The sequence below is a fragment of the Macrotis lagotis genome, chromosome 1, assembly GCF_037893015.1.
Source record: "Macrotis lagotis isolate mMagLag1 chromosome 1, bilby.v1.9.chrom.fasta, whole genome shotgun sequence".
Lineage (NCBI taxonomy): Eukaryota > Metazoa > Chordata > Mammalia > Peramelemorphia > Peramelidae > Macrotis > Macrotis lagotis.
The window spans coordinates 836,165,873-836,189,140 of record NC_133658.1 but is presented as its reverse complement, the minus strand read 5'-3'; the positions used below and the strand labels follow the sequence as shown (position 1 = coordinate 836,189,140).

General features: G+C 35.4%; 1 protein-coding gene across 3 annotated transcripts in view; it reads left to right on the top strand.

The window, feature by feature from the left end:
- Nucleotides 1-23,268, top strand: part of LOC141508582 (nuclear pore complex protein Nup98-Nup96-like) — a 92,041-nt gene that overhangs the window by 63,049 nt on the left and 5,724 nt on the right. For all 3 annotated transcript variants that reach the window (XM_074217346.1, XM_074217347.1, XM_074217345.1), the window contains exons 21-28: nucleotides 4,124-4,306; nucleotides 4,842-4,998; nucleotides 6,079-6,508; nucleotides 8,057-8,286; nucleotides 11,184-11,453; nucleotides 14,303-14,460; nucleotides 15,992-16,135; nucleotides 16,908-17,047. In XM_074217346.1, coding sequence (XP_074073447.1) covers nucleotides 4,124-4,306; nucleotides 4,842-4,998; nucleotides 6,079-6,508; nucleotides 8,057-8,286; nucleotides 11,184-11,453; nucleotides 14,303-14,460; nucleotides 15,992-16,135; nucleotides 16,908-17,047 — 1,712 coding nt within the window. The remainder of the gene's footprint in view (nucleotides 1-4,123; nucleotides 4,307-4,841; nucleotides 4,999-6,078; nucleotides 6,509-8,056; nucleotides 8,287-11,183; nucleotides 11,454-14,302; nucleotides 14,461-15,991; nucleotides 16,136-16,907; nucleotides 17,048-23,268) is intronic.

The following is a 23,268-nucleotide window of genomic DNA, read 5'->3' as shown; positions in this document are numbered from 1 at the left end:
CCTTCTCTGTAACTGCTGCCCAGAACTGCACCTCGGGTCTGAATATGAGCATAGCCACACAGTCTTGCCCTCAGTGTTAGCAAAGAGATCCCTGCAGTCTCCATCTGATCAGTTGTCTGACCCTCTTTACTGTCTGGGGCTGAAGCCACCGCTTCTGCTACTGATTCAGTAGATCCCCGGGCCTGTTCATGATTTGCTGGAGTCCAATATGAGCAGCCTTGGCCTGGATTATGCTACATTTACACAAAGGTACAGCAGATGTTTTCTGATGACCTTCTAAGTTGTCTTTGACTGGAAGATTAATGTTATCTCATCCCTTTTGGGGGTGCTGCCACTCCAAGAATTGTTTTTTATATAGAGGTGTTTACTTGGGGGGAGAGCCTCAGGCAAGTTGCAGCCTTTTCTCCACCATTTTGGCTCTACCCTCTTCCATCCAACTTTTAAAATTGTGAAACAAACAGGTTGATTTTTATCCTTGATTAGCATTGTTGTGTAGTAGAGCTATAGAAACAGCAGAAAAATGAGCTTTTGAGAAGGGACTGTTCCAGGAAGAGGAGGAGGTAGATGACTGTTTCTGAACTTCCCCAATTTCTACACCTGCATTTTCTGACTGCTACTTTTTAATGTCCTTGGGTATTAGAGATGTGTTCAGACCCGACTGATCAGTAGTGCAGAATATGACTTTATATTTAGTTGTAGTACAGAGATGAAGACAAAAACCAGAAAGTACTTGCACTGCAGACTGTTTGTAGTTAAATAATCAGGATGGACTCCAGAGTCACTTTATTAAGATGAACTTTCCCCTTCCTTATTCACCCCAGTCTATGGGGGTTGTGAGTATAGATTCCTCTCTAGTATAAGATTTTAAAGTAGTCATTCAGTTACATGCTTAAGTTACTTGGGCATATGTGAAGCTTATCTCTCATGGACTAGTATTCCATACACCTTGCCCTGCGTTTTCTCTCCTCTCCAATACCTCTTTAGGATCCATATTTCCATTTGGTTTGGACCTGCTTTCTCTGGACCTGTAAAGACCCAAGAGAATCTGAGCAGTTAGAAGACAACCTTCCTCCTCCCCTAGTTAGAGAGAATTCCTCTGAAGCTAGTAAGTACCTTAGTAGTCCTACAATGGAACTAAGGCATTTGTAGAAAGGTTTTTGTTATGATTTTAGACTTTTTTTTTCCAGTCCTATTCCATCTTTGAAGTTAAATGACTTGCTCAGGGTCACACAGCTAGTTAAGTATCATGTGTTTGAGGTCATGTTTGAATTCAGGTCCTCCTGACACCAGGGCTCTATCCACTGTGCCACCTAGCTACCCCAACCTATTGATTGTCATGGACATAGAATAATGTTAGCTTTTGACCTCAACTTTGCATTAGACACATGATTGAAACTTATGTTCCAAAACAAAAATCAGTTTTATTTATCCAGTGTAGGTTAGTTGAATTGCTCAGAAACTTAACATTTTTTGTATAAAACTTTAGTTTTTCAATTTAGAAAAATCCAAGGTAGGTGGGGCGAAATAACTGGAGTGGTTTTTTTTTTTAATCTGTTTTTGATTTCAAATGAAAAAGAAACTGCCTTTATTTTTTGGAAAATCTTTTCTAGAAGTAAAAACACTCAACTGTAATAGTAACCCTACCCCTACCCCCATTGCTTTCAGCCTTCTTTTGGTTATAGTAGCTGTTTTAGAAAGTTCTTGATGTAATTTAAGGTCTGTATTTCATGTTTTGCCAACTCTTAAGTAAATACAGAAAAAACAAAAGATCAAAGGTTTTAAAGTAGGAAGAGAGATTATCCAGGACTGAAGTTCTTAACCTGACAGACTTGACCAGATTTCTCAGGATCTGAGAAAAAAGCTTGCATCTTCATTTATACTAACTTCTTAATTGAAATTTGCCATTTTTTTCAGTTATGAATGTTAGGCAGCAAACCATTCCAAAAGGCTTGTCCATAACACATACAAAAGGTTAAAAACTCCTGTTCTAGTCTAACTCCAGTCATATTACAGATTAAAAAATTAAAGCAGAAAGAGAAGAGGTTTTATACCAGCATCACCATAATCCAATGAACAACAAAACTTAAGATTTGATCCCATACCCTTTGTGGCAGAATTTCATATATTTGGAAATCTGTATAATATAATACTTTAGGAAAATCATGGTTCCAATTTTAAAATAAAATGAAAAAACATTTTCTTACTTAGAATGGTGTAGTAAGAATCTGATTTTGCAATTTTCTCCAGCACCATTGTCATTAACTGATCATCTATTGGGTCAAAAATTGTGATTTCTTAGAAGAATCTCTTTACTTTTGGATTACTCATTCAACTTTTGTCTCTTTTTTAGAATAAAACAGGTACAGCTGTGTATATTTCACTTAAGTGACTGAGCAATTATGTCATTTGAAGCTTCTCTTTGGAGAATATTCTATTTGTTATAAAATAACTCTCAGATGGGGAGAAGTGGTATAAGAACTGGTCCTTCAAGTTGTTCTTTGGATGACTTCTCAAATAGGACTACATTTTTCTACAGTTTTCCTAAAACCAGTTTATATTCTTAAGGCAAATGTTTAATTTGAGAAAAATTGACCTTTAAGAAACTCCAGTATTTAATTATATTTTTGATATTGTGCCTCCTCTCCTAAACATTATTTGTTAAATAAGAAAGTTAAGTAGATGATCTTGGGACCCAATTTATGATCCCAGAATTGTGAGGAATAGAACTATAAATTCCAAGGATTTCTAACAAGTTTTAGAGCATTCAAATAATTAGACATGATCATATTTTTCATTCATACTTTAGAGTTACAGTGTTAATATTTAGACTCTAGATGCAGAGGACAGTTATCTAGTCCAACCCCCTTTCTTTACAGAGAGATCCATTATCTCACAAAGGATTTGTCTGTGATAGTAGGTGGTAAATAGCAGTATCAAGATGTGATCTGGCCAGAAAATCCAACATAGTTGGTAATGCATTAGTCTGCTTTCTGTTCTAACCTGCAGAAATTACTTAGCTATTGCATATTCTCTTTTTATGTACCTGAAATATGAGATCACACATCCCTTTAAAAGTGGAATAGTAAAGAAAACTTGAGTGATATTTAATTTAGGCCTAAATAGTTACAGGAGGTCAAGAAATCAAGATCATATTTTATCTATTGAAACCATGGAAATTTCTCTTGCTATTCATTTATGTGTAATGTCACTCATTCGGAGCTTAACATGAATGATGGCTACTTATATAAGAACAATCAAAAGCTCTGTGGATGAAATTCAGAAAAATTGTTACAGTGAAATGAGAAATAATTGGTAGTTTATTGTTGTGGGAAATGTCTGTTAATGGGTTGATTAATTTATTAGCATAATATAAAGTCAGGTCTCAGTTTATGGGATGAACTTGAGGTATGTGTGCCAAGTCAGTGATAAATGTACGTTTTATTTTGTGAATGTTTTATCGTTCTACACTGTAAACTGTTGTTCATGTTTATCACTAAAACTTTTTAATAAAAGTACAAAAAATTTCCTATCGTCTTGATGTTTTTAAACACACCAGGACTATTCCCAGACTAAATACTTGTTTTTCCATTGATGAAGTTTTAGATTTAATTCATTTCACTATGCTCAGCATGGCAATAGAGCTCCATGTTTTTGGTCAACTGACAGGAGATTTTTAGGTATCTTAACCATTTTGCACTAAGAACTTCCCTCTTAGCCTAACACAATATATGGTAAATTAACACAGCCTGTGTTGTCAAGTTTGGGCTTCCTCTTTTAACTCAACTGTATTTACTGTGAGTATATAGAGGTGAACATAAGAGTATGGCAAAAATTGTCCATTTAGAAAGGACATGTCCCCAGATTCCCCAGGGGCTGTAATAACTTGTCTGTTGCAGTAGAATTATTGTCATGGGTGGTAGGTTCCCATATAAGAGTTACCCCTAGTTCTTCTTGGGCTTAGATTCCAATGAATATTTGGGGAGGTACTGTCAGCATGGTTGGGTCTTTGTTTGAACTCTGTCCTGTGGTTTGCTGAATAAACAGGCCTTGAAATCTTGAAACTTTGAACAAATGCAGCATCATTTAATATCATTTTTTCCCTAATTTTTTCTATTGTCTACAGAGCCAAAGCCCAGAGGTGGAACAGCTAGGGAGGGTTGTGGAGCTGGACAGCGATATGATAGATATTACCCAGGAACCAGTTTTGGATTCCATAGTAGAAGAAGTCATTCCTGAAGAGCAAGAACCTGTATCTGCTTCAACACACATTGCATCTTCATTGGGTATTAACCCACATGTCTTACAGGTAAATTTCTTACTCACTTTAAGTGGGATGGAAAGTCAGTGCAACTTTCCCTTTAACTTAACTGAGGTCACTTCCCTATTTTGATGTATTAATATGCCATCCATATGTACAGTTTTGTAGGTGAGTCAGAATAGGGTCCGTGTTTTTAATGTATTAACTTTTTTCACCGCCTTTGAGAGGGACTTTCCTGTTTACAGATGAGGAAACTTAAGATCTCAAAGATGGAAAGGAGTCTGTCTCCCCCCCCCCAAAAAAAAAATTATTGTTCAATCCTAGGTTCATTTCTTCCTTACTCTGCACATTGCCTTACTTACAATGAAAATCAAGTGATTATTATATATACTTGATTATATCACTTAGTCATGAGAAATTTGTGGGTGTGTGTGTGTGTGTGTGTGTGTGTGTGTGTGTGTGTGTAAAATATATATATTGAGTGTGGGTTTGAGTTATTGAGTGGGGCACAGTTATTCATGCATTGCCCTAATGGCCTTGGAGACTTTAGGGAAACAAGCTCACCCTGGTACTGCCCTTTTAGATCATGAAAGCATCTTTGCTTGCTGAGGAAGAAGATGCAGACTGGGTCCTTGATCAGCGCTTTGGCAAACTTCCTTCCAAAGTAGACCTTTCTCAAGAAATCTGTTCTCCTAGACTTCCTATTTCATCAGCACACCCACCAAAATCTCGAACATTAGGTAAGATAAAAGGAAATAATGAAATAATCAGAGGATTATAATTTCATAAAAACCTAAGAGCACAATGGTTTGCTTTTGGATAGAGTTTTCATTATGCTTCCCTTATTAAAGATGGAACAAATTACCCTCTTTATTTTATTTTTATATCATATATATATGTGTATATATATATACATATATATATGCATACATATGCATATATATATAATTATTTCTTTTGGGGCAGCTAGGTGGCACAGTAGATAGAGCACCAGCCCTGGAGTCGGGAGTACCTGTCTCAGACACTTAATAATTACCTAGCTGTGTGGCCTTGGGCAAGCCACTTAACCCCATTTGCCTTGCAAAAACCTAAAATAATAATAAAATAATAATAATGTAAGATACTCCAGAATTAGAAAAATGACCCTTTCTTAATGTCTTATTACTTATTGACTTAAGCATTAAACATTTGATTAAAAAACTACATAATGTTATAGTGATAGAATATCCTTGTGAGAGAAACACATACAAAATATTAGGTATTTGTATGTGAAAATATATTTATGCTATTTGCCTCCTTTTGGGACTGAGAATGGTATGAATTAGATCCTTAGGTATTCTTGTGTAAAACTGCTCCCATTATAACTAGATACCTGTGCTTTGTAACAAAAACCCATAGTAATGTTGATTGACTAAATGCCTAAGGAGATGATTGATATTCATTCATATAAATACTTGAACTCCATTCATATTAATATTCTTGAATATCAGTCTGAAAATTGCTGTTATGAAAACTAGCTTAATATTGTTTATCCTAATGTGTTTATAAGTAAAACATACCCATAGAGGATGTCCTTAGTTGTCCCTTACTTAACCTATAATTCAGTTGAGTGTATTTATATTTTTGGTTCTAATGTATCAATTCTTTACTGCAAAGTAATTTGGCAAAAAAATTAAATTTTATCCTATTCTACCCACCAATTAATTTGTAATAAAGAGTAATTTAGTGATTTAGAGTCTTGACCTAATGTAATTGACTTTTTTTTTTTAAGGAGTAATAGACTAACGAGACTTTCTCTTACTGTTTTTCCCTTCCCTCAGTTGGCGGATTACTACAGTCAAAGTTTACAAGTGGAGCTTTTCTCTTGCCAAGTGCCTCTGTGCCAGAATGTCGAAATCTCAGAGCTTCATCTTTAACAAGTGCCCCTTCTACATCTTCTTGGCCAGTTCCTCCACCACTGGCTCCTGTGTTTGCAGTGCCTGCCCCAGTGCCTGAGGTCCAGTTAAAAACTGTGGGTGTTCGAAGACAACCAGGCCTTGTTCCTCTGGAAAAATCTGTCACCTGTGGCAAAGGAAAGCTCTTGATGGATATGGCACTCTTCATGGGACGTTCATTCCGGGTTGGCTGGGGCCCCAATTGGACCTTTGTCAATAGTGGTGATCAACTGAGTGGATTCCAGGAACCTGGAGATCACCAAAGCACTGAATCTATGGAATATGGATTTCTGCCTAACCCAATAACTGTCAAATCGTGAGCAGTATTTCTCAACTCATTCAACATACTTTTTTTTTTAACCTTTGGATTGATAGAGGAGACAGTTGGAAAGGCTGTGGCTAAGATCAGGAGGTCACATGGTTCTAATCATATTTTGTTTACTAACCAATTTGGCCTTGTTGTGTTCTTGAGGACTTTTAGACAGTACAAGAAGGTAGAATGCAGATCAGATTTCTCCTACCCTTGAATAATTACTATTGTATAGGATTTAACTTGGGAACCATATAAGTGTCTACTGCCTCTCTTTAGCAGTTACATGAGGCAGTGTGATATAATAGAGAGTTGGAATTTGGGAACATCATTTTAACCTCTGCAGACCTTGGTTTCCTTTTCTATAAGATGAAGTTGTTGAAGCCCCTTCCAGTTCTAATAACCCCATAGCTTTCAGTTGTCTAAACTGGACCATGATTATATTGAATTTATTTTCATGTTCATTAATAAGCCGTTTACTTTTCTATGTAAAGTACATAATTGTCATCATTGGGGTCTCATAGTATCTATAACCGACACAATCATATTGATAGAGATTTAGTGTCTAGAACAAGGAAAGTGATATGCTCTGAACTAATCAAAGCCTATGAAGTTTATATTCAGTTCTGAGAACCACACTTTATGACAAGAGAACACCAAGCCACAGAGCTCATACAAGCAATCAGGATGATCAGAGTTTGGGGGGAGTTTGAATTTTTTAAAAAAAATTTCAATTAGCAAAAAAATCTTATATCCCCATTGTATGTGTATGAAGGGGAACTCTACAAATATTCATAATTAAGCAAAGCATTTCTGTGAACAAGAGTTTTGGAAAATATATCATAGAATTGTTTGAAGGAACAGGGAGGGGGGGATTTTTTAATCTTAATAAAGAAAAGATCTGGTCAGGGGTGGCAATGAAAAGCTCAATCTTTACTATCATTAGGCAAAAGGAATAGATTTGCTCTATTGCAGACCCCTTAGGGAAGAACTCTAGGGTCTACAAAGTTAAAGTTACAGGGGGTGTGTTCAACCCAAGGAAGAATTTCAGGGTTATTAGTGGTGTATAGCAAAATGAACAGACTGATTTGGTATAGTTCCTTATCATTTTAATTGTTCAAGTGAAAACTGATCAACACTATAAAGGAGAATCATAGTTGAGGATCAAGGAAGAGGTTACTTAAGTGACATTTGCTTTCTAGTAGAATTCTAGCTAGTAGACCTATTTGATGTCCCATAATAACTTAATAGAGTTTTTCTACTTTGAAATGAGACAATCAGTATGAAATCTAATTGAACTAATGTTTTTTGACTACTATAAACTATATTTTACTTTGGAAAACAGCCAAAACATATGCATGATTTTTTCTAAGAAAAAAGTGTAATGATTTTTTTCTACTCTACTGTAATTGAGCTCTGTACTATTTAGTGTCCAAATTTCTTCAAACTGTTAGATTGTGAAGTATAATATGCCTTAATCTTAAAATACATCAGTGACTTTCTTGTAAATACTTGTTTCATATTCCCATACTGAGCTAATTTCTTATTTTTTAGCCTAACAGAGTCCCCATTTAAAGTCCACATGGAAAAACTGAGCTTGAGACAAAGGAGGATGGATAGAGATTTACAGTTATACCAGACTCCATTGGAGATCAAACTTAAGCACAGCACTGTCCATGTAGATGAACTGTGTCCTCTGGTGGTCCCTAATCCTGGAGTTGCTGTCATTCACGACTATGCAGACTGGGTGAAAGAGATATCAGGAGACTTAGCAGAATCAGAAAGTGAGTATTCATTCTGGCTGCTCTAACTCAGTTGATACCAGAACTTGGGAAATAGAATGTGAAAAACTAAAAAGAAAAGTTTTCTTACCTTAATAATTTTTGGTGAAATTGGTGGATTAAGATACAGGAATAGAAAATACCTTAGAGATATAGTCTAAAGTAAGACTCAGAGAGCAGGATTTGTCCAAAGTCACATATCTAGTAATTGGTTCATGAAATTTAGAGCTGGTATTTTATAGTACTTTCTAAAGTTGTGTAGATAATTGGTTAGCAAATACTTGTTAAATTAGAAGGATTCTAATGTCCTAATATATTTTTTATTTTCTTTGCCTTATGATAAAACAAATGCCTGTTCTTTCAAGGTATTTTTAAATTCAGGTGAATAGCACCTGCTATGTACCAGGCACTTTGAGAGGGTTCTTGGAATACAGTAGAATGCAAAGAATGGAACATTTTCTGGAAGGCTTTTGTTCTTTTATTGGAGTAAACATGTATGTAGATAGATATGCAGTATACAGAAGGTAATGTTTATCCTTCATTCTTGAAGAAGAGCCATGACATCAGGAGTGATGCTATGACAACCAAGTGAATTAGATTTGAATTAGAGGTTGCTGTGCTGTCATCAGCCTCACTTTGTCCTCCAGAGCCATCTGGTTCTAATGGCCAAATATGGATCAGAATGACTGGAGATAGCCTTGGATGTGAGGCAGTCAAGGTCACACAGCTAGCTAGTAAGTGTCAAATGTCTGCGGCCAGATTTGAAATCAGGTCCTTCTGACTTCAGGGCTGGTGCTCTATCCACTGCACCCTACCTTGTATGCAAGGTAGGCTTGATGGGGAAAGTATCTCTTGAGCAACATATAAAAGTTTGACAAGGATTCTTTCTGGTATGGACCAGGCAATACATTTTAGTCTACTAAAGGCACATAGATGAGAAATAAAGTATGTGCAAGGAACAGCAAAGATTGCTTGTTTGGCTGGACTGAAGTGCAGGATGAGGAGTAAGGTGTATATATAAGACTGGAAAGATAGTTTTGATCTCAGTTATGAAGGATTTTTAAAAAGTCATACAGGAGTTTTTACATTTTTATCTTAGAAGAAATAGGAGCCATCTGGTATTTGTTGAGAAGAGAAAGGAAAAGCATTTAATTGATTGGAATAGTCCAGGAGAGAGGTAAAGGGGAAAGGGGGCATGAACTAAGGTGATTCTATATGATAAAAGAGAAATGTTACAATAGAAGAGAGCTCATGAAAGTAGAGATGGTAAGATGTGGTAACTGATAGGATGTGTGCAATCAGTGTTATCTTGACAATGAGTCTTCTACTTAGAAATCATAGTTCAGTAGGTGAGGGAGGGCTGATAATGGTCACCACATGAGAATGTATAGAGAGAACTTTGGAAAACCCCAGTTGTTAGACTTTGGATGACTAGTAAAGAAGCCTATAAAAGAGCAGTCAAATGGGTTAATAGGTGTTTTAAGAGAAATTTGAACCTACTTACTCTAATCATGCACAGTCTGGTATTGTAACAAAGCCTAGATCTTAGGACATCAAAATGTAGTACTCTTGCCAGCTTGTGTAAAAGCAAGACTGTATTTCTAGAAATGCTCTCACCCACCCTCCAAAAATAGTAGCTTTCCAGTGAAGGACCCATTCAAAGGATATTTAAATTAGAAAGGACCTGAGAGATCATCTAGTATGATTTCCTGCCCCATACATTGTTGTCCTTTAGACAGTATCACTGATATGGTTATCTGACTTAACACTTTTAATGATGTGGGCTCACTTCTTCCTTTGCATTTTTTTTTTTTTTTTAGATTTTTCAAGGCAATGGGGTTAAGTGGCTTGCCCAAGGCCACACGGCTAGGTAATTATTAAGTGTATGAGGCCAGATTTGAATTCAGGTACTCCTGACTCCAGGGCCAGTGCTCTATCCACTGTGCCACCTAGCCGCCCCTTCCTTTGCCTTTTTTTGATAGTATTCCCTCTCTTCTTAAAGGCTAAGCTCAGGTGCAACCTTCTCTGAAACTAGTACATTACCATAGCACCCATTTCCTTTATATTGCACCTTTTCAAATTTTATCATATTTTCTCTTGTATTGCCTTAATTATTTTTAGCACAATTCTAGGAATTTAGTAAACATTTCTTCATAATATGTGAAAGTGCTATGGGTAATGGTTAGTCCTTTTCAAAATATCTTCACATAGATTATTTTTGATTGCCTTAGAAAAATTTTTGTGGTTCCTGTCCTCAGAGAGTTTATCTTGTAAATTTGAAAACTAAATTTTATAAACATTGTCTGAGCCCTTTTATTCAGTAGTGGAATAAACCAGAGGATAAACAGTCTCCCTACCTTTATCAAAGTCCCTAATAAGGAAGTCTGACAGAAGTGGGAAAAAAATCATCATTGGATGTAAATGTATGCATTGACCTTTATAAAATTAAGGGGCTTAGACTAGAATATATTATCTTCTAGCTGGACAGAGGCAAGGAAGATTTTAAAGGTAAGCAGGAACATGTAAATGAATACCACTAGATATATTTTTTATCACATTTCCTTAATTGAGAAAACTTGTAGAGATCAGTACAATTTTAATGAAATAAATAGGCTATGAGCACAATTAGAACATATTTAAAAAGTATAGACCCTACAGGAATATTGTTGGTACATGCAATGATTATAACCTAGAATTTTGATTCAAAACAAAGTGATCTGAAATTATAGTTTTTTCAGGGAGGAAGCAGCAACATATGAGCTTAGATGGAAAGCAGCAAGAACAGCTACACTAGTGGTCTCTGCCATTGTTTATTTTAGGCAAGCCAGCCTTGCTTATTTCCTTATTCTTGTCAGACATGACACATTTCTACCTTTAAGTTTTTGCTACTTTTCCATTAGCTGTAGTAAAGCACTGGAACCTGGCATGGACATTATGTGAAGCCATTTGGGGTCACCTGAAGGAATTAGAAGATCAGCTAGATGAGCCTAGTGAGTATGTGCAGAGCTTGGAGCGACGAAGGGCTTTCTCCCGTTGGCTGTCACAGACAGCAGCTAATCGCATTGAGGAGGAAGTAGCACTGTCGCGACAAGACAATCCCGTGGAGGCAGTCTTCAGCTACCTCACAGGCAAGAGGATCAGTGAAGCTTGCCGCCTGGCCCAGCAGATAGGTAAGAGACCCCCGAGATCAGCTTAACAATTAAGGTCTCTATTATCTATCTTGACATATAAGTTATATAGTATCTAATATATTCTCTAATTATTTCTTGTAATTTCTCTTGGGTCTTCTCGTGATTGTTTCTGATCTCCCTTGTGAGTCTCAAAGCTTCTCAATAAATTTCAAATTAACATAGTGCCTCAGATATTTTTGAATATAATTTTCTCAGGAAAAGAACTTCCTGAAGAGGGTTGTTACCAGTTATGTGATATAAAAAAAGGACTGACCACTGATGCCAACATATATCAGCTACACAATCCTCTTAGAACAGAATAGTAGAGTGGAAATAGAAAGAATCTACTTTATCAACTTTAAAAAGAAATCACTAACAGGAAACATAAAAGAATGTATATCCCAAATCCCAAATATCTAAATCAAAGGAAAAAAATGCTGCAAGTAGCTTCAAGTACCAGGAATGCACAGTCAGGATGATATAAGGCCATTCTGCAAATATAAGAGAATCTTGGCATATATACCAAAAAACAACTTCCCAGCATTCTTGGTGAAAAGACCAGAATTGAGTAGAAATTTTGAAATGGAAACATAAGAGTCAAGATAAATACATTTCAGTACAAAGTAAAGACTCACAGATTTCTTTCTGTGGGGGTGGGGGGTGGGGGAGGGAAGTAAGATTGGGGGAAAATTGTAAAACTCAAATAATCTTTAATAAAAAAAATAAGCGCTTATCATAAACAGCACAAAATAAATACATTTCAGTAATTGGAGGAGGCTACATTATGATGAAAAGCTTGCATATTTTGGTGTTTTGTGGATTTTTAGAAAGAAAAAAAGAATACAGTAGGGAAGAAATGAGGGATAACATTGAAAGACCTGACTATTTTGAATAGATGGGGTGCTGGAAGGAATTAGAAAAAGATTAGAGTGATGGAAGAAAGAATCAGAAAGGGGACAAGAGTTAAACTTTACTCAAGGAAAAGACTCCTTGAATGTTAGAATGGCCATACTGAAGTTAATGATTTCCATAAGATGACACAATACATTAAAATCAAGTCAAAAGACAAAAAAATAGAAAATATCTCAAATCAAAAAACTAGTTGACCTAGGAGAGATAATTTAAGAGTCACTGGACTACCTGATAATTGTGACCATAAAAAGACCCTAGACATTATGTTTCAAGAAATCATGAAGGAAAACTAAAGATTTCTATAACCAAATTGCAAGATGAAAAATAGGATGCATTATCTCCTGAAAAAAAAAAACAATTCAAAACTCTCTTTACCTCCATGACATAAGCAGCTTGAAAAATAAGAATTTAAGTCCCATGGAGCCATCAGAATAACACAAAATATAGCATTTGAATTATTTACATTCTAATGTGAAATGATAAATGCCTTCTTCAGGACATTGTCGTTGTCCAGTGGATCACAGAGACCTGGGAGTGGTTTTGTTAATCTTAATATACTTACAGATTATCATTTACAGTTGCAAAGCTGACAAGTGAACAGAACAAAAAATTATTTTTCAATCTCTGAAAAAGAAATTGAATACCATAAAGGAGTTCCCAGTAGCCAGAATCAGTTGAATTTACAATTAATATCCACAATCATTAATTTACATTGTTTTCAAAATAGGAGAAGGAATTCCTTTTTTTTTCTTTTAAGATTTTCCAAGGCAATGGGGTTAAGTGGCTTGCCCAAGGCCACACAGCTAGGTAATTATTAAGTGTCTGAGGTTGAATTTGAACCCAAGTACTCCTGACTGCAAGGCTGGTGCTCTATCCACCGCTCCACCTAGCAGCCCCTGACAAGGAATTCTTAGCAAACTACTTCAGTGAGAAAATTATGAACCAGAGGGAAATAAAACAAGAGTAAGAAACTATAGAACAACTTTAATGACAAAGGCTGCAGCACCATATTAAAAAGATTATATACCAAGTTGGATTTTTATGGGAATTCATGTGTATTTCAGTGTTGTTGTTTCTGTATACTAAAATCCAATGAGAATCACATGATTCTTATAAGAGTAGGTATAGAAGTTTTGATTACATATAGTTAAAAAGTTTTTGCACAAATACATCATTCTCTGATAAATTCTCTTAAAATATATGTAATATTTTCAAATTTATAAAAAGCAAGTCATTCCCCAATAGATAAAATGTTCAGAGGATATGAGTTAATTTTCAAAAGGTAAGCAATTTGAGCTAGCAACAGCAATATGAAAATAACTCAAATTAGAAATAATTCAAGAAAGGTAAATTAAAACAACTGCAGTTTAGTAAAGATGTCCAAAAAAGAAAAATAACAATTATTTAAATGACCTTAAGAAGACAGACAAATAAATGAACTGCTAATAGCACTGTGAATTGTTCTAAACATTCTAGAAAACAATTTAAAACTATATACTCAAAAAGTCATTAAATTGTCCTTTCATCTGGCAATACATTAGCCACTGCTAGGGAAAAAGAAAGAAAGATGTTTTTTCTGGACCCGTGTTCAAAAAAAGTAATTTTTGTTGTGTCAAAGAAGTTGAAACAATGCATGACAATTGAGGAATGGTTGAACAAATTATGGTATTAATATAACATTATTTTTTGTATCATAAGGAATGACAGATTCAGAAAAATTTATGAGAAAACCTGTATCTGAAATGATTAAAATTAGTTGAAACAGGAGAACAATTGATAGAGTAACTAATTTATAACAGAAAACCTGCAAAAGATGTAAATCTATGATTGATGCATTGATTCTAGCGAAATAATATTTAATTATACTTCCTGTCTTTTAGAGAAAAGATCTTAGTGATTTTCTAAATGTGGAACCAATAATGGAATTTTTCTTGTAGGCGATCACCGACTTGCCCTTCTCCTGTCCCAGCTGGGGGGTAGCCAGCCAGTCCGGGAGCTGCTCACCATGCAACTGGTAGACTGGCACCAGCTCCAGGCAGACTGCTTCATCCAGGAGGATAGACTACGCATTTTTACTCTCTTGGCTGGAAAACCAGTATGCCCTTTCCTCCCATTTTTCAAATAATTTAAGGCTTCCCATACTTGAGTTGGGTGTTAACCATAAATTTTGACCACAGGAGTCCTTAGCCCTAAAATGACTTTCTAATGTTGTGCACCTTGCACTTAGTGTTTTATAAATGTTTGCTGAATAGTCAGAAAACAAGTTAAATAGACTTCTGGAACAGATTGGTGACCTGGATTAAAGATTGATGACATTTCAGAGATTAGGCTGAATTAAGTATTGGCCTGGTATATATGCTTTATAGGCTGTGACTTTTAAAAGTTATTTTAATTATCTTTATTAACTTGGTAATATTAACAAATATTCCTTACAAAAAGTACAGAATAAAAAGAGGTCTGGATACAGCACTATTACTCTATTAAAACTCATGCTTAGTGTGGTTTTATTAAAAGGTAGATTATCAGTTTTATCATGACAGTTCTAATCCTATTCAACTTGACTGTCTCCTACAGAATTTACTTCTTTTTTCTTTGCACTTCTCTGAACTTCTTTTTTTAATGTTTCATTGATACTTTTATTTTCTTTATTTATAAGATACCTTCAAAAGGTCTCCACCATGTCTTCATTCTTTTGAATCTTTAAAGACCTTACATTTATAAATACTTTTTTAGTTTAGTGAAATTTGGAATCTTGTCTTTTGCTCATATGTAGTAATAACTTGCAGAGGTAAGCTCATATTGGAGAGTGGACCACAGTATGAAAGACCTGGTGATGGGGGAGTGTATCATCAGCAATGATGAAAAGGTATAATGTGAGGGGTAAGGGTAAATAGAGAGCTTTAGAGACCAACTTGAGTACTTTCTCTGATGATACAAACTCAGACATATACTATCTTTAGCATCCGTAGCGTGATTACTAACATGTCCTAGATCCTTATTTAATTTTTCTTCCTCCTTATTCTAAAATAGTGTAGGACAAGATTTCTGACCCTGTTTAATATCATCTTGGGCATTTAAATTCCTTTCTAACCTGGCTTCAACCTACTTAGAGATTATTCCTTTACATATTTTCTTTGGTCCATCTAAACTGACTTTGTAGTTGTGGCTTTCTTACAACATCCATCTCCTGAAAAAACACAAGTCTTTTCACATATCTCCTATGTTTGGAATGTTCCCTTTTCTTAGCTTCATTATTTAGAATAACCAGTTTCCTTTGAAATTCAGCTGAGGTTTTACTTTGTGAGACCTTCTTACTCCTCTCCTCTACCTTCCAACTTGCCTGCAAGAAAAATCTTATGTGTGTTTTATGTATGGCTATATGTGTTCATGTTAAATTTTCTGATTAATGTGAGCTCCTTGAAGGCAAAGGCTATTTTATTTTTGTCTTTGTATCACCCATAACTGGCACAATGTCTGAAACAGAGCTTAATTTCCTTGTTGGTTGGCTGATAATACATCACAAATTCCTTTATAAATCCTTTCAAGCAGCTAATGAAGTAGAGCCTGGTGTGGGCAAAGTGAAAAACTAGCATTGTTTAGGTTAACTGCTATGTTGCTCTTTGCAGGTATGGCAACTCTCAGAACAGAAGAGTATCAACGTCTGTTCCCAGCTGGATTGGAAGCGCTCAATTGCTGTCCATTTCTGGTACCTCCTTCCTCCTACTGCTTCCATTTCCCAAGCTCTCAGCATGTATGAGGAAGCATTCCAGGTAATGAGTGTCAGGTAGAGTCAAGCAGAAAAAAGGCTTGAGTCAGGGTGGGGAAGTATGAGTTATGACCTCGTTCCTGTAGCCCATTCCTTTGCCCCTGGGCTGAAACTCTTCCCCCCAAAAAATATACTTAAATCTTAACTTTATTTTTTTTTATTTTTTTTTTTTTTAGGTTTTTGCAAGGCAAATGGGGTTAAGAATCTTAACTTTATTTCAAAAACCATATTGTCCTATATTGATGTTATTTAGAGAGAATTTTTGGGTCTAGCTTTATTTAATAATGTTCCTTAGTGACATTCAAATCTGGTATGATTGTGGTGGGGAGAACCAGACGTTCACCTCAGTTTTATTTCTTTTTGTCTTGATCCTTATTCTTAAGCCCTGTTCAAGTTAGAATATTATTTTTGCTAATCTGAATGGTGTTGTTTCTTGATTGTTCCCTTATCACACTTCTTGGTTTGAGCTACATACTCCCTTTGTCAAATATTTGTTAGGGATAGTAGAGCTTTTCAAGGAGCCAGGAGAATAATAAAAATGGCAGGTCAAGGAAGTTGATTGAAAGATTAGGGGCACATTTATCTGTTCCAGAACATTAAAGCTAGGACACCCATTTTGAAGAGCATGACTTTAATATAACATTCTGAAATCTTAATAATTTTTTTATTCTTATATATTCCTGCCCTATCTTTCCCTCAAAAATTTAAATGGGACTAGTTTCTGGCCAAAGAATGGAAAAGCCCTTGTTCACAGTTTTAATATCCTTTCTCTGCAGAACACCTCTGAGAGTGAAAAATATGCCTGTAGTCCCCTACCTTCATACCTTGAAGACTCTGGCTGTGTATTGGAAGATGACAATACAAGGAGACCTCTCAGAGATGTATGCTTTCATCTCCTCAAGCTTTACAGTGACAGGTAAGTATGATTTATTTTGCCCTGAAAGCTTTTCTCCTAGCCTTGCTGCTGTTTCTGTTTGCCTCTTCTGAATACTCCTTAGTTCTTGAAAGCTAAAGAGAACAATGATTAAGTAATAGTATTAGCTGACATTTATATAGTGAATTCATATACATTAAGTGAAGAAGACTGCCAAGGCATACCACAGTGATTTTGAGCAGGACCACTTCTGTGGGCTTCAGATTGCACATCTGTAAAAATGAAGTGACTTATTAATATCTGTAAGACTTTTTTTTTTTTAGCTTTGTATACTATGAAGGTTAGGGTTGTATTTGAAAAATTGATGTGGAAAGCAGGATTAGATGTATTCTCCTGGGCCCTCAAAGAATAGAACCAGGATCAATGAAAGGAGGATACTAGAATGCAAATTTCATCTCATTGTAATGCAGAACATCCTAACTATTAGGGCAATGAGTTCCCCATCTTTGCAAATCAAGCAGAATGCTGCATGACTCCTTTTTAGGGATTTAGTAGAGGTCATTACTTTGTATATATAAAACACCTTCTAAAATCACTTATTATAGATTGAGTCAAGTTGAAATAAAATGCATCTAGAATAAAAAATGTTGATTGGGTGAGAAAATATTTTTGTATGAGATTTCTCACAAAAAGGGGTTATTTAAGATGTATAGACAATAAATAGAAAAGTATTGAATGTAAAACCAAAAGCCAGTAGACCAGTTTTGATACTGGTCAAATGATATGAATAAACACTTCTCAAATAAATAAGTAATTGCAAACTGTTGATAAAATGAAGAATGTGCAAAATCACTTATAATAGAAGTGCAAATCAAAACAACTGTAAGATTTCATTTCATACCAACCCCTGACAAAGATGATAAAAGATAGGAATGGTCAGATTGGAAGTATTGTGGGAAGATAGGCATATTATTTTATTGTTGATAGCCACTATGAATCAGTACAACCATTTTAGAATACAATTTGGAATTATACAAATAGAGTGACTTAAAATGTCCAAACCCTTTGACCAGAAATTCTACTACTAGGCAAGACCCCTTGGAAGTTAGTAATACAAATGGAAAGTACAGCCACTAACAACCGAAAGTGAATACTTTAAATATTAAAAAGATCAAGCTTGGCTCCAAAGATAACTTCATTCCTTTGCAAAAGTCCACAGGTGTGATATTTTACATATATTTAAAAAAATTTTTGACAACATTGGTAAGTTTAGAAGGCTTATTTGTTACATGGGATGGTTCTTCAGGAACGGGGCCAGATCAGAGATACTGAGAGAAATTCTGGTAAAGGTAAGAAAATAAGATCAATTAAAAAAATTTTTTTTGGAAAAGAAACAAAGCCAGGAAGGATTTGCAGCCAAGAACCTCAACTTCACATCCAGCCAAATAAACTATAGTAACTGTCTTCTGCCAACCTATAATTGCACAAAAAGCCAGCTAGAAGTCTATCAGCAAAGCCAGTACTGCTTTAGGCAACTAAACTAGAGCATATGTAACCTGTAAGATTGTTCAGAGGCTGCAAGATTAGAACCTACCCTCTAATTAATTTACTTTATTTGTTTATTTTTGCAAGGCAATGGGGTTAAGTGGCTTGCCCAAGGTCACACAGCTAGGTAATTATTAAGTGTCCGAGGTGGGATTTGAACTCAAGTACTCCTGACTCCAGGGCTGGTGCTCTACCTACCCTCTAATTAAAGACTCAGTTTCAATACCTCGAGGTCTGGTCCTTGGAAGACCCAGGAAATGACAGATCAACATAGCATGGTAACTTTCAGTCCTAAATCCAAAATGTGAGGCCAAGCAGGACTGACCAATAATCCAGAAGCACAGACAGGAATGGAGCTTGACCATGATATAAAGCTTTAATTCAAGAACAAAGCTGGAGACATAAGTAGACTAAAGAAGTTCATCTAATAGGTTTAAGCAGAGACTTGGAAGAAAAAGTAGATTTTCCATAAGGATTACATGAATACCCAGAGAAAAATGAAGCTTGAGATAATAAAGGAAATAACAGCTTTGGAGTGAAGAACTGAAGTACAAGAAGTTTAGAAGAGAAAGCAATAAACCTTACTCAGAGTAAGAGTCCTTAAAAACTTGTTCTAAGATCATGTGGTAATTGATGATTCCAGGAAGTAGCAAGAAATATTAGAACAAAATCTGACAATTGAAAAAAGTAGAAGAAAATTAATTTATCTGGTATCAAAAACAAGTATAAAACAAATCAGAGATAATTTAAGAATCACTGGACTCTCTAAAAATCATGAGAAACATTGGAAACTGCATTTTATAAATCATAAATTAAAAAATACCCAGATATAGTAAAATCACAGGAAATCTACCAGATAAACCCTTGACCCAGAGATACTACCACTGTGAAAAAGTCAGAGAAAGGGGAAAAAAAAGCATCCATAGATTAAAAAATATGGCAACACTTGTAGTAGCAAAGAACCTAAGAAAGTACCTATTGATTAAGGAGTGGCTTAAAAAATATGATAGGGGCAGCTGGGTGGCGCAGTGGATTGAGCACCGGCCCTGGAGTCAGGAGTACCTGAGTTCAAATCCGGCCTCGGACACTTAATAATTACCTAGTTGTGTGTCCTCGGGCAAGCCACTTAACCCCATTTGCCTTGCAAAAAAAAAAAAACCAAAGTATGATAGATGAATGTAATGAATGGATTATTATAGTACCATAAGAAATAATGAAAGTAATGTCCATTACTTCTCCAGAAATGTCATAGCCAAATTCCAAAGCTCAAAGAAAAATATTCCTACATCTAGAAAGGAATTGAATGTAGATACAAGCATCCAAGAAAGAATTGAAGTGTCATAGATCATGCAAGACTTATTAACAGCAACTTCTAGTATAAGAGAAAATCTTGAAATACAGTATTCCTAGGCAAACCTAGGATAGCTAGTCCTACAAAACTAAATATAGTCCTGCAGGGAGAAAAATTGATCTTTAATGGAATAGAAGACTTTTCAGTATTTCTGATGAAAAATCAAACCTGGTTGAAACTTTGAGTTATATAACACAAATTAAGAGAGACCTAAATAGATAAATTTTGAGGAACAACTGAAAGCAGCTGTGTGATGATGTGGGATAAGTGTCCCTTCAGAACTTTTATATCTTGAAAGGGAAATGAGGGAGTTAAATAAAACAAACAAGATCTGAGGATGAGTTGGTCATCTTCAGAGGGCCAAAGAGAGAATAAGAAGGGAAAGTAAAAGAATGATAATATAGAAAAGAGAATTTAGGAGGCAAGCCTTAAAACTCACAATTATGATGTTTGAGAATAAAAGAAGACAAACATAGAGGAAGAGTGGGACAAGAAAGTATCAGGTGAAACCTTACCAGAAACAAACACAGATGATGGTTGAAAATATTCATGCACACAGCCTATGGTGTATAGAAAGTCATCATGCTCAATAGAGAAGCAAATAGGCCCAGGGAAAGTAGAGGATAATACTGGAAGGTCACAAGTATACTTCCTGATCCTGATTCTCGAGGAGCTTTGAAAGAACAGAGAAAGGAAAAGAAAGAGTGCCCTTTAGATGACTGAACAATCAGCTGAATGAATGAATGTGATAGAATATTATTTCACTATGAGAAGATATAATAGAGACATTACAAATTCATGAGGCTTGGAATATATTCTAGTCTGGAAGGCAGAAGGGCTTGGATTATAAGCAAGACTCAACTACCCAGCAAAACTGAACTTATTCAATTTCAGGGGGAAAGATGAACATTCAATGAAATAGGGTACTTTCAAACTTGCCTAATGAAATAACCAGAGCTGAACAGTAAGTTTGATCTCAGGACTCAGGTGAAGCTTAGAGAGAGTAGATGGGAAGGGCAAATTATGAGGGACTTAATGATATTGAACAGCTTGTATTCCTGTATGGGAAGATGGTACTGATAAGTCATATGAACCTTCTCATTTATTTAGGCAGTTAGAAGGAGCATATATAGACAAGGCACAGGAGGGTGTTGAATTTTGAAGGTATAAAATATTTTAAAAAAAGATGGAGTTAATGTGGGAGAAAGGGAAAGGACAAGCAGAATGGGATAAATTATTTCACATAAAAGGCAAAAAAAAAAGTTTTTGCAATTAAGTGGAGGAGGGGGACTGAGTGAGCCCTTACTCTCATCAGAAGTGACTCAGAGGAAATAATATACACATTCAATAGGGTAAAGAAATCTGTCTTACCCTAGGGAAAAATAAGAGGGGAAAGGGGATAGGGAAAGGGAGAGGAGTGTAGGTGATAGAGAGGGAGATCATAGGAGAGAGTGGTCAGAAACAAAACACTTTTGAGGAGAGACAAAGTGAAGGAAAGAGAATAGAAAGAGAGAATTGGGAGGAGGGGATAAGATTGAAGGAAATAGAGCTAGTAATATCACCTGTAGGAAAAAATATTGAACCAATTTCTCTGATGGACTTAGGATAAAGAATGCTATCCATCCCAAAGATGGAGCTGATGGTGTCTGAGTAGACTGAAACATACTTTTTTTCCCTCCTTATTTTTCTTGAGGTTCTCTCTCTTTAAGGGAGGGGGGCAGTTATATTTACTTTCACAACATTGAGATTGTAATGTTTTTCTTGACTTCAGGTTTTTAACTAGCACCAAGTAACTTACTTTTTCAATGGTGGGGAGTTAAGGTGGGAGGAAGATAGAATTTGGAACTCAAGGTTTTGGAAGTAAATGTTAAAGCTTGCTTTTGCATGTAAATGGAGAAAAAAAAATAAATCAACTATCTCAAAATAAAAGACACTATCAGGGAATCCTGGAAAGTTTGAAGAAACCCATTGTGTCTGACAGCAACAGGAAGGAAAGAAGTATTTAAGTACCTAGCACATGTGTGATATTTCACTTGATCCTCACAACTACCTTGAGAAGGAGATATTATTAGCTATATTTTACCATTGAGAAAATTGAAGCTAACAGGTAAAATGACTTGCCCAGGATCACACAGTTTGCAAGTATCTGAGTCTACATTCTTTCCACTGTTCCAGGAGCTGCCTTTAGGTCATTTAATTCAAATTCAAATATAGCATCATTGCAAAGAAAAGCATCTTTGAAAGACTTTAAGAACTCATATCAGTGCAATGACTAGTCATTGTCTCCAGATAAGTCATGTTAGCCAATAAGAGGTGAGAGAAGGAAAAGACAAGCATGTTTTAGATTTGGCTGCTGTGGATTCTTTTTGCTTGGTTACGCTTATTTATTACAAGAGTTCTTTTTTCATTTCTTTTGGTTTTTAGGTGGGATGGTGGGGTGGGGATTAGGAGAAAAAGAAGGATTTGGCTGTACCAAATAAAGAGCCTCTGGAACATTCTTAAATGCACAGGAGACAACAGACAATATAGAAAGAAGTGCAGACAGGTGAAGGCGGTTTTAAATGGAGAGTCAATTATTTCATTTGGAATCCTCTTGTGTATGTGTCCACATCCTCTAGCTATTATCTCTAAATTAATTCATCACATTTTTACATAATAGTTCACATGTCTTTCTGATTAGATTGTGTGCTCTGCTTGAGAGCAGACTCTTTTCCTTTCTTTGTATTCTTAGCACTTTGCCTGTTAGATAGTAGGCATTTAATAAATGTTTATTTATTGATTCACATGGATCTTCCTTTTTTCCATATTTAAATTCAAGATTAAAAAAGCCAGTTCCTTATACTGTTTGTATAGAGTGGTTGTTATCTTATTTTTTGTTTTTAATTTTTATGGGGAGACATAAGTGAAACTTTAATCAGTTCAGTTAAAAGGTTTAGGGATGATGACAATTTGGAGGTATTGCTAAGCAATGAAGTGCAGGGTTGAGATGATTTGTGGATTTTGCTGACAGATGATGGAAAGTATTTTGAAATTAAATTTTGAATCCCTGCTTTGTTCACATAATAGCTGTAACTGAATGAGTCACATAACCCCTCTAAGTCTTGCTGTTTTTTTTTTCTTCTGTAAGACAGAAATGACAGTACTAATACAATGTATGGCACATAGTTGTGATGAAGATCCAGGGGAATAATTGATGGAAAATACTTTATTAACCATACATTTTTATTGTTTGTCCTTATCATTGAACCACTGGATCACAAATGGAGTTGAACTAGTTGTATTTATAACATACGTAATATATTACATTTTGCTATTCTAAATAATTTTATGATCTTAGTAGACAGAAGTATATCTGTGCTTAGATATG